Genomic DNA, 12500 nt, shown 5'->3' with positions numbered 1-12500 from the left:
TGCAGGCGCCCCGCTTTTAGTGTCGGTGATGTGGTTTGGTGCGCAGACGGATGTGAACAAAAATAAGTCATTTTTCGGATGACACCAACTGCTGTCGTCATCCCAGCATAAAAGCATGACAGGCCTATAGCAGAACTGTGGAACAAATGGAGCAGCTTTTCCTCCAGTCCATATTCCCATTACAGGTGTGAAGTTGCAAAGTGATAAAACAATATAACAGAGACCAAGGAACAAGGTCTTGTTTTTTTTATCGTCACAGTAAAACTAAAGATATGAGGTTAAAATGACTGTAGAACACATTATCTTTTCAAGTCTTTTTTTTTTTTCTGATTATACCTCAGAAGGTTGAAAATTAGCTTGAGGACTTGCCCGCTTAATGCAGCCTGCATGTTTTGTTGTAATGTATATTAATTTATGTCACCCATTCCCGCATGTACATCCTCCCGGTGGCTCTCTGCCCTCGGCAAACACTGCACAATTTGTCCGCACTGCAAACGGCGGCTGTGTTTTCCTTGGACGTCCCAACAAGCGGCCGCCTGTTCCTAAAGAAAACATGAACGGTGGACACAAAAAACCCGCCCACCCCTTCCCTCCCCTGGCTGCGCTGCTTTGGCCAGACGGAGGGATCTAGTAAAAGAAAAAAGAGGTGCAAGCAGGAGGGAGGGGGAGGTGGTGGGCCAGCCCCTCTGACCAGCTCATGTGTGAAAAGGAGCCATTGTGAGAGGGCCTCATCAGACTGCACTGACCTTACACACACACACACACTTATCCTGATGCAGGTTTTGTGTTCTGTCGCTTTAAATATTGACAAACCTAATAATGTTTATGATCGGGATGCTCCCATCGTGTTTAAATGCTCGCCAACAGCTGTTTGGCACGTCAATTAGTAACCCGCTATTTCCATCACGCTGACGTCATGTTCTTGGAAGGAATGTGCAGAGTTGTTGCTCCACGTCAGAACGCTTCTTCTTTGTCACCGCTCCTCATCTGTTGTTGGTTTTTGTTTTGTTTTGTGTGTGTGTGTGTGTGTGTGTCTTTCCAATACACGTTGGTCACCCTGACAAAACAGTCTCAACTTTTTAAAATCGAGACTTGATCCTGTTTACTCGTACTTAATACTGGTTGTCGTGGATCTGTAAAAATTATGATTATTACAGATTAAAATAGTTCCTTGTTGACAGTGAAGCTTTCCCAGGTAATGAGTTACATGTTATTAACAAGCAACAGAATTACAGACAATTACATGTAGTGCAGTGGTTTTTGTTAGACTGCTGCCCATCGACTCAAAAAAACACCTTCGGGAAACCTCATTTACAACGTGACATAAGTGGACGCTCACTGCAGGAAGGTGGTGCTATATTGGTCCACCATGTTTAACAGTGGAAGTAGTTAAAGAAAAAAACATGTTGCTTAACCACCTAGCGTTAGCGTTAGCGTACATTGAAGCGGACCCACAGACGCTTTTTTTTTTTTTTTTTTTTTTTAAACCTACAATGGCTGAAGAAGAGCAAAACGGAAATTGAACCGACACGACTTTCAGCATTGGCGTCCATGTCAATACAAAAGGATTTATTATTGGAAATGAAACGGGAAAACAAACTCGACAAGCAAGTCATGAAAGTCTGAGGAAAAAAAGAAGAATGGATCTTGTACCGAAATAACTTGGGGACAGCCGTTTCGGGGAAGTTAATGTTTTTCTCATTTTTTGTCATATTCATTATATATGTATACTCAGACAGACATCTTTATCTTCAAGGTGACACATCTCCTCAAAGAGAGTGGCACAGCTGAGGAGCACAGCCTGGATAAGGAGGCCCGCAAGTGGGCCAGTCGGGTGGCTCGAGAGTACAAGAGTATCATCCACACACAACAGGTGATACACAAACACAATATGGTTCATAAAGTATAGAACAAGTCCAATTTATCTGTCTATGGATTCACTGTAGGTCTGGAGGCGACTGGCAGCCAGTCAAGAGCAGAGCACGTACCAACATATTCACACATTCTTTCATAAGTTTGTTGTAGTACAGGACAACGTCATACACAACACGGCCAAGGACAAAACCTTTTGACTGAGGCAGAGTTGGTTTCTACTTTTCCTACAGTGTCATACAGGTCAAGTTAACTATTAAAGAGCGCTTAAAATAGTCCAACAATTGAGCTCACTGATAACACATAAAGGGCAAATGATGAAAATATACAGGTGGGAGGAGCATGGTGGGACTTTCTGGTACTGGCGTCACTCTAAAGGTCAGAGCCAAGTGATTGCTGACCTCATCTGGGTTTTTTTTTCCCGGAAAGCTAGTGTCAAACATTAACCCAGGAAATGAGTCACACTCTTATGAGCACACACGATGGAGTGATTGCTGTTTTTAACTATTATTGTCATACTTTGTTTTTTTTGTTTTTGTACAGGTCTTGGAGGATTATGGGGCTCAGGAGAGCTCTGAGCAGAACATCGGCGAGCTGGAGGCCAAGATCGAGGTGGCGAGGCAGAGTCTGCGTAGGGCAGAGGTAATTCCTTTACCAGTGTCCTTCAGTGTCAATTTAACACTAAAGCACCACCTTCTGGTTAAAGGGCAAAATCACAACTACAGAGACAAACATAGATCTTATTCATTTTTGGTTGAACCCAAATTATATCAAGGCCTTTAAATTACTTTTTTAATTTATTTCTTATTTTGCAGAGAAGTTTTGCAACTCATTGGCTTAATTTGAGAAGCAACGTTGTAATCTTGTAAGGCGTAGCAACAGTTTTTATTAAACAGTAATACCGTTATATGAATTATTATTATTATTATTATTATTGTTGTTGTTGTTGTTGTTTAATATATCATGGGCCTTTTTTTTCATCTGAGTTTGTAATGCCTAACTGCATTTGAAAGCATCGTACGTCTCGCCTTGAGCCGTGTCGTGCAGTGTCAACGTATTTGATGAGTGGTTTCTTTGCATCCTAATTTAGTGATTGAATATGATTCTTTAATGTGGTGCATTCATTTTTGTAGTAATGTAATGTGATGGCAATAATAGTAAATAAATCTAAATAACGAAGGAGTCTGGAAGATGAATCAAGCTACAGTAATTGGAACATAACCGCCAGTCTGAGTAAAAACTTCAAAATAAAAGCCTGCTAGGCTATTGCATTAACATCCATGTATTACTTTTGTGCGTCCATTTGATTCAAATAATTCGCTTCTCTGCTATTTCAGCAAAAGCCTGACAACGATCTGTATCGTTTGAATTAGGTGTTTTGGAGTAAGGACTGAGTTTGGACACCCCTGTTCTATGCAAAGGCCAAAGGTTATGGTGCAAACGGCAATGCAAAACCACTTATTTCGAGCTTTGGTTTTGTATGTATTTTTGTAGTATGCACAATTTAAAGATTTAGTTGACCACAGTCATATTTTAAGATCATATTCAAGTTTTTTATGTAAAGTGTGTATATCTGCATTCAATCTAAGAATGGTGTATCACAATTGCATTTAGTCTACAATCTATTCCAAAACATCCATCCATCCATTTTCTATTGCCGCTTATCCCCACAGGGGTCGCAGGCTTGCTGGCGCCTATCTCAGCTGGCTTCGGGCAGTAGGCGGGGGGGACACCCTGAACTGGTTATTCCAAAACATTTGTCATTAAATATATTACAATTAAAGTGGAAAGTAATCTTTTTTTTTGTAACTAAATCTTTTTTTTTTTTTTTTTTTGTGCATGTTTTGCCATATAAATTTTGGGACATTAATGTGGGCAAGTGGTAAGTAGAAAACAGATGGGCTGATTATGGAAAATTACATCAGTAAATATTGATAAGGATGGATAACAATCTTTTATGATATATTAGTATATTAAAATTAATTTTACACCACATTTTATTGAGCTCAATTGGAAACACACAACGTTGTTGTCTTCTAATTTCAACAAAAAATTCTCATAGGAAATGATGGAATTAAAAATAGTTTGGTTCAGGCTATTTAAGGCATTGTTGGCAAAGTAAGGCTTCCCTATCTTAAGTTATCTAATTAGAATAAAAGTAAAATTGGAAATTGCCGGCTTGCATTTATGCAGGGAACACGGAGGTTTTAAGTCAGTCTTACCTGTGTTTTTTTTGTTGTTTTTTTTAATGGTTAATAACCATAAAAAAAGGCAAAGAAGAGATATGATAACCATTGGTTATCCTTTCTCTTCTACGCTGAACCAAAATGCATTGATCTGAAATTTGGTGAGACTTGCTGACATTTTGTGGATTATTGGATTTGTGCTGCTCCACTAGACTGTAAAGGCGAAGGCCGAGGCCCGTCTGGACCTGTTGAAGGAGGCCGGCGTTGGGGTGGAAATGTGGCTGAAGAGTGCTATGAACCAGGTGATGGAGGAGCTGGAGAACGAGCGCTGGAACAACCTCAGTGCCCACGATCATTCACTCTCCGTAAGACCTGACCTCCATTTCACTTTAACACCTCACTCTTATTACGGCAGCCGCTCAATGTATTTGTCTCATTCCGTAAGGGAACGGCCGACTTGGAGCGTGAGGATGAGGAGGAGACTGAGGACAGCTGCGAAGTGTTGGATGACAGCAGTTCCAGTCCTTCCAGCACATTGAAAAACTACCCCCTCACTTGCAAAGTGCTCTACTCTTACAAGGTGGGACCCATCATCTCAATTTGGGATTAGCCAAGCACAACTACGATGACAGAGAATTGGAGTCTGAAAAAGTTCATCCCGTTTATCTGATGATTGTTGTCTTCAGGCATCTCAACCAGATGAACTGACCATCGAGGAGCAGGAAATCTTGGAAGTCATCGACGACGGTGACATGGAGGACTGGGTGAAGGTATGGTTTGTTTGTTATTCTAGCTCAAAGTTCTATTTTGTCATCTTTTATGGTATTTTTTATCTCTCTAGGCCCGAAACCGTAGCGGCCTGGTTGGTTATGTCCCAGAGAAGTATCTGCAGCTTCCATCCTCCAACAGCCTGCTGACCATGCTGCAGTCCCTGGCTGCGCTGGATGCTCGCTCCCACTCCTCCAGCAACTCCACTGAACCCGAAAGTGAGCTTCCCACCGGCTCTGTCAACGGAGACTCCAGTGGTAAGGCGTACTGAAAGACCCTTCTATAACTGCAGATAAACGTGAAATGATATGGACATTTCATATCACTCTTATTCCTAGCCAAATTTTCAGCATTGTCTGTATTAGCATAATATTGCTGAAAAAACTTCAAAACCCCCAAATCATAGATGCCTGCACCACCAACCTTATGTTCTATTTGATTTTAGAAATTGTAAACAGTGGTCAACAAAGTTGGTCATATAATACTGATGTAGCCATTATAGCAGTTAAAAGATTTCATGCATAATTATTGGATAACTAAATATTTTTAAATATACTATTAATACCTTTAAAAGCACATTTTTCCACTTGCTGTCAACTGAAAGTGACATAATGAGCCTTATAATTGTGATCAGGCGCAGGTCTGTGGATTGGCAAAACCTGGATGGGGTTGGGGCCAGACCAACATTTGGCAATTTAGTAGTCAAGCGCAGCTTGGCGCAGATAGATGGTAGGCGGTGCGCATCAAAGCAGCCGGCTTCCATCATGCAATCAGAGCGGCCCCTCCCTATCCCTGTAAATATGTTGCACTTGACTCGCTCAGAAATTCTAGATAAGGTAGTGAATGGAAGGACACCCAATTTCACCTGAAAAGAGTCCGCAAGTAGACCTTGTCAGGTTTAAGATGCCAAATTCGGAGGGTATCACAGCTGTTGTGAACAAAACACTGAGCACACCGAGAAACCATATGTTAGACTGAGAGCCAAGGGCAACCTAATGAAGATCCCTAAAAAATGTCATTTAATTTATTTGAATTTTGTCAAGTTGGTACACACACATGTCTTTTAAATGTATACATTAATAAATTGAGATCATAAAATGTTTTTATGTTAGTAATTATTTTCTATTTCTATTCTACAATGCCCAGAAATGCGCAAGGCAATCTACCAAATTCCCAAACATAGAAAACGAGACCTTCTACCAAATTAACACCCACTATGTTCAAGGCTCAGGTTCACCCGTTTTCGGGGTTTGATCATGTGACATTTGCAAGATGAGCCCTGATTGGTTGTTACCTAAGCACATGTGATGTTCTTTTCAGTCAACACCGAAAATGGTAATTTTTTTTCTTTAAAGTTTCATTTGTACATAAAAAATAATGACACTATCAAATGAATTATCAACAACATAATAACTTTTTTACCAATTAAATGGCTAAGTATGTAAGGTATCTCTTCAAACACATTATGGTTATTTCAGTGGTAGTTATTAAGCTTGGAACAGAAAAGCACAGCTAACCGTTTATCATTTTTTTTCCCTTCCAGTGTCATTTGCCAAGGCACTGTACGATTACGCTGGCCAGACAGACGACGAGCTCTCGTTCCCCGAGGGCGCCATCATTCGCATCCTGAGCCGGGAGACCCACGAGGATGATGGCTTCTGGGAGGGGGAGTTCAACGGCGTGGTCGGCGTATTCCCCGCCGTCCTGGTAGAGGACCTGGCCGACGGAGCAAGCGAAAACGACGACGGGCAGAGCGATGGTGGCGCCACTCGGGTAGAATTTTGCTGTCTGGTTTGATTAAGTAATACAGCAGCCGCTTAAGGCATCAGAGCAGTTAAGATTTTTTTTTTCTTTTCCCCTTCTTGTTTCAGTCCTCCGTCGGCACACCAGCTCACTGTGAGCGCTCCCCTCACAGCCCCTTTGTTTCGGGGCCGCTCCACAGCAGCCCCCTGCATACGCCTACAACGTCACCCCAGTCCAGCCCCTGCAGCGCCACCGCCTTGCCCATTGGACGGCCACCCGCCTACCACAACGGGCACCACCGAGCCCCTCCCGCCACACCGCACAAGAGCCCCTTTCACAGTATGTCTCATCGTATAGTAAAGTCATTAAAAGCCTTGTCTACACACTGTTTAACCCCCCCGTGTAAAAAAAAAACTTTTATCCCCTTATTGAAAAAAAAAATTCTGCTACACAAATTCGCATAGTGTGCTTTTTTTCATTTACAAGAATGCGAAGTCGCTAGGCCACAGTAGTGTCGCCAAATTCTGTCCAATCAGAAAGAACTTCCACCTCTTAACCACTGCTGTCTTTGGGTGAAAATGTAGTTGAGTGATGATGTAAATCTCCTGCTTGTGTTTGCTACATGCAAACGTGGGGACAGAGGATATGGCAAATCTCCACTTTGGCCCGAGTTTTTGAGATAATCGTTTTTGATTTTTTTTTTTTTTTTTAAAGCTCAGATACATAGAGCAAATAGGGCAAACCAGTGACATTTGCCGCCATGTGGAGACCTTACCAAAGTGGAATGCTCTCAGAATCAAATCTGATAAATGTTAATTTGTGTCACTAGGTCCTGCGCAAGGCTCCCCGCAACCTCCCCAATACCCAGAGAGCGGATCTGGCACCATCCGACCTGTGAGTCACAATTGGTGTCTTTTTCACTGTCTGTACGATTTCATATATGATGAATATGTGATGCATTTTCACAACATTAGGCTCATGTCTCCAAAAATGAATATTCTATTTCTACACGTAATTCCCTTTGAAATTATATAATAGTACAAGGTAATGTACGCGGAGACGCAAATGCTGAAACTAATGTTGCAACAAAAAAATCATTTGACATTTCAATGCTTTATTTTTTGACAGCTGAATATTATGTGTCGAAAAGCTCTAAAAATCCTCTGACACGTCTAACATCTCCTCTCATTAAACTCACGGACGTCCTCCACTCCCTGCTCGTCATTTGCGCAAAGATTTGAGCAAACATTTGGTTCATTACTCTTCCTCATGTAGTCATCTTCGGACCTGTCCAATTTATTTGAAATGGAGGTCTTTGGAGATGATTTGCTGATCATCTTACTTGGGATGTTCTTTACCCAAGTGTTATGAGATGAGTGCGTGGAAGGTTGCCCTTTGCTTTTTCTCCCCTCACCTGCCGACATCCATGCTGGTTTCTTCAAGCACACGTCTTAAGGCTGAGGGAGACAAGTCAAGCTGTCTTTTACTTTTCATAATAATGTCAAAGGCCACCAAAAAATGATCCACGCAACCTTGTTAACAACAAAGGGGCAATTAGGTGACACTTGATGAAAGTGCATTTTGCAATTTTCTGTGCAAATGCTCTAAAACGGATGCATTCTACAGGTATCCCTCGTTTTTCGCGCTTAATGGGGACCGGAATCCCCCCGCAAAAAATGAAAACCCGTGAAGTAGCGCCCCCACTTTTCAAATTTAAAAAATCAAATAAATAAAAAACCCTTCCCAAGATTTATTTTCTAATAAAATGGTATTTCAAGTGTAAATTCTCTAGTGTTATCATGTACGGATCTGACTTTAATTCAACGTCCAGGCCGCTGCTAATATGACCGCAGTTGTGCGAGACTTCAAAGGAAAGGGCTCACTGTTCACTTACTGTACAATGTATAAGGTTTAATCATTTAATACTTGAGTAAACATGTGTACTGCAGTAGTTCCATGTCAGAGGAGGGCCCTTGGCAAGTGCATTTATAGTTACCTCGTCTGTTTGGCATGGAAGAAAAAAGTCACAGTGTGTCATCGCAGTACAGTATAGCCCCCCCCCCCAAAAAAAAATCAAAATCAGCGAAAGACCGAGGGCACGAAAATCGAAGCGCAAAGTAGCAAGGGATCACCACATATCGAAATGGAGGTACTGTATGTATAATCATTTTATGCCTTGTAAATGACATATTACTTATTTTGCATTCAAATTAATGTTATTCAAACATATTTGGAAAAAATTGGTCTGTTTTGAGTTACGCAGTTATAAGTTGACCCCCCAATATGGGGGTTGAAAATGAGGAAACAAAACTTGACTTGTACCTGTACTCTGAGAAATATGTTAGCTCAAATAAGTGACTAAGTTACAGCTATTTGAATGTCGCCAATTTGAAATCCCTGGTTATAAATGTGCATTGTCTACTAATGCCTAAATTTTGCACACTTAGATTAAAATTTGAACTTTTGGCTGCTGTAAAATGAACGTTGAGACCTCAAGGAGATTGTTTTTGTCTGAAATTTCTATTTTCATCAAGAACTCAAAACTAATCTCTGACTTCAGCCTTGTTTTGTGAAAACACATCACATATACAATGACAAATGAAAATTTGGAAACGTTGACATTCATATCGTCTCAAACACTTTATAAAGCCTTGCCCTCCCTTCCAATGGTGTCAAATGCACTTTTTCCCCTCCCTCACTCAAGTTGTGGGCTAGAAAAGGGCTGAAGCAAGTTAAAGACCTGTTTAAAGAAGGGTTATTTCCGTCTTTCTAGCAGCTGATGGGTGAATATTACACTCCCAGCTCACAGTTCTTTAGATATCTACTGGTGTGAGATTTTGTCAAGAAATATTTTATTCTGACGTCACCCCAGATGGATGGATGGATTGCTTGATGAGTGGCTTGAGGGGTACTCGATAGAGAGGGGCATTGTGACCAAATTATATCCAGATGGCATCCCCAAAAAATGTTGCCTCATGTTCTAAATATTTTTAATAATTGAAAAGAAAAGTGTATTCTTCCTGCCGTGGCACTAAAAAACACTGAATTAGATTTGCGTATACATGAGGGGGATCCTGTTAAAATGTCATATACTCCATGGTGTACTTTTGCATTTTAAATGGGAATATTTTGATTTGGTTCGAATCAATCCACTCGTCCGATGTCTAAAATCGTTGTGGGAAAGTGACATACCTCTGGAACATATCTCTTGAAATAAATGGGGATTCACGTGACAATTTTTAGCACCTCTCGTTTCTTACTTGTAAAACTAACAGGACTATTTTTTTCCAGGTCAGAGCTGCTCCACCGCCCCCCAAGCAGCACCCCCGGGGACAGGTGAAGCAGCGAGAGGAGGTGGAGATAACGCTGGTTTGAATGGGGGAATGGGACTTAAGAGAACGCCTCTTGGGGCAGTGCTTTTGCTGGAAGAACAAACAAACACACATGCATTTCATACCTTCAAACCCAACATAACTCCATTTTGATTTGAGCACTCTCTCTCTCCCTCCCCCCTCAAAAAATCTCAGATGACCTGACTCAATCTGTAATGAAAAAAAATCCTATTTGTTTAGGAAAAGGGGTGTGAGGCTGGTCCTGCCCCTCCAACTCAAACGGTTAAAGAAGGGAAAAGTGGCAATGATGTGAGTAGGAAGATTTTTTTTTTTTTTTTAAAGAATGGAACACTTTCTGTTTATTGCTAATCCCAAGCAATCCCAAGAGTCTATTTTCTATATTCTATTAGTGAGAAAGTGGTAGGATCCCACTTCACTGTGTTCTGTGTAAGGATGGCGCCATACCACTTTTCACGTCCGATACCAACACTGTAGCCTCGGGGATTGGCCTACATGATCCATTTTTTTTTTTGTCGCTCTAAAACAATTAATCAACCTCTAATCCATTGTCAAAATAAATGAAATTATTTTTGATCATTTGGATACCCATTTTCATTTGCAATTGTCCAAATGGACAGAATTTCAGCTTCTCAACAATTAATGTTAGCCTGTTTTCGTCATCCTCAATGAAAACAGATTGATTATCTAAAATAAAACATTTGGTTTTTACGTGAGAAAACGGATCAACATTTTTGTCTTTTTTTCTGACATGTTACTGGACCAAACCTAGTAACCAATTATTAATTTGCATCAATTGATGCATCATAACCTTGAATTAAGATGTGGAAATTTGAAAGTTTTTTTTTTCTTATTCCAATTGATCAAATGATCAACAGAATCTATTAAAATACCCATTTGAGTGCAGCACTAAGTAAAATTAGACAGATGTAATTTTCTTGATACAGACATCTACAAACACCACACCTAGATAATTGCAATCGTGGCGATAGCTTGTCTATGCTATGACATTTCGCCCTTAAGGATTGGATTGGACAGGTTCTTAAAAGAAAATATGATACTGATCCAAATGGCTGGATCAGATTCGCTACCGATCCAGTGGATTGGATCTGACTGTTCCAAGTTCTATGTCAACAGTATGCTGTAGGGCGGGCACTAATTTTGCAGGGTCTCTGTGTGAAAGTTGCCTTTGTTCATGACTGGAGGGAGCGATCCTGATTTAAAATGTATAGTGTTTGTCACACAATGAAGCACTTTTTCATGTATTTTTCGTCGTCAGTATTTTGATTGTCAACATTTCTCCTATTTTGTTTCCTAGCTATATTGGTAGGAATACTATTTCGTATTGTGTTGTTTAGCCTTAAATAACAGCCAGGGTGTCTTATAGAAAAGTTGTCATTTAAAACAGTTTACAGAGAGCTTGGAGAAGTTTTTATTCTTTCATTTCATTTTTTTAGTGTAGAATAATTAAAAAACAATTGGTTCCACTCGATTTGCGTGGTGAGTTTAAAAAAAATATCTCAGCCACGTGTCTGTTTTCTTGTTGATCTCCTTGAGATCTAAATGAATTCAAACTTATTTTTGAAGTTTGCGTTTACCCTCTTGTATTGAAATAAGGAAAAAAAGGAAAGTGTCTTTTCCCTCTTTTAGAGAAACTAACACGCTACTTTTTCCAAGTTTGGCTCGGCCGTGTTCACCGTATTAGCACTGCAGTGACTGCCCAGTGTCATATTTACACACATAAGTGGATGTTTAACAATATTTATTGTGTACAAATAAATGTGAAATAAAGAATAGCTTCAACAGTGTGTCAATGATTTAAATTTATTTGCAGAATTGACATTCATCATTGTATATTTTAATATTTCTTTACAAAGTTCATTATAATATATGTCATTGTATTTTATTGACTAAGTACTCCCTATATATTGTGATACAAATAAAATGAAATTAGGGTTAGAATTGTAAAATCAATGGATATGTATGCATTATTTAACGTTTTAATGAATGAAGGGTGTTGCGATTTTATTTTGGCACAAAACAATAGGTGATGTGACTATTAATACAACATTTAAAATAAATACTATATCGAAAACAAATACATTAATCAACATTGAGAATTCTATATTTCATTTACATTTTAAAGGGCCTATATAATAATGTTTTTCGCTATACATGGTTAAATATATGCATATAAATGATGGAAAGTTACCTTTGTCGCATTGGAAATTAAATTTACAAAATATGAGGGTTTTTTTTGTAGTGGCTGGATTTCCCACTTATCACTGAAACTCCGCCTCTCACCATGTGGCTGCCACAACCCCTTCATAAAATTGATTTAAGGCCTGCCAAACAACAACAAAAGCTAACGTTGTAGTGATCAGTAATGGGAGTCTGAGGCAGAGGGAATGAAGAATCGAAAAAAGGTGTTTTACTGATTTTTAAATAAACTGGGGTTGCCAACAAAGCAAAATATGTGTCAAGAAAGCACACACAGGACCACCTGTTACCTGTATTTAACCGTTAACCTCTACTCAATAACATTTCTACTATTTCTAATCCACTACTCAATAACATTTCT

The 12500-nt window shown here is 39.8% G+C and overlaps 1 protein-coding gene across 1 annotated transcript in view; it reads left to right on the top strand.

Annotated features, from left to right (window-relative positions):
• Positions 1-11722, top strand: part of LOC148409070 (F-BAR and double SH3 domains protein 2-like) — a 43400-nt gene extending 31678 nt beyond the window's left edge. Inside the window, exons 11-20 of the mRNA XM_088441625.1 lie at positions 1757-1873; positions 2416-2514; positions 4271-4423; positions 4504-4638; positions 4745-4828; positions 4900-5083; positions 6370-6599; positions 6698-6908; positions 7399-7463; positions 9861-11722. Coding sequence (XP_088297751.1) covers positions 1757-1873; positions 2416-2514; positions 4271-4423; positions 4504-4638; positions 4745-4828; positions 4900-5083; positions 6370-6599; positions 6698-6908; positions 7399-7463; positions 9861-9944 — 1362 coding nt within the window. The 3' untranslated portion in view covers positions 9945-11722. The remainder of the gene's footprint in view (positions 1-1756; positions 1874-2415; positions 2515-4270; positions 4424-4503; positions 4639-4744; positions 4829-4899; positions 5084-6369; positions 6600-6697; positions 6909-7398; positions 7464-9860) is intronic.
• The last annotated feature ends 778 nt before the right edge of the window (positions 11723-12500 follow it).

Source organism: Hippichthys cyanospilos, chromosome 18 (assembly GCF_059441005.1).
Source record: "Hippichthys cyanospilos isolate Australia breed blue-spotted pipefish chromosome 18, RoL_Hcya_1.0, whole genome shotgun sequence".
In the NCBI taxonomy this organism is placed as follows: domain Eukaryota; kingdom Metazoa; phylum Chordata; class Actinopteri; order Syngnathiformes; family Syngnathidae; genus Hippichthys; species Hippichthys cyanospilos.
The sequence above is the reverse complement of the archived record's forward strand: the minus strand, read 5'-3'. Positions and strand labels throughout refer to the sequence as shown.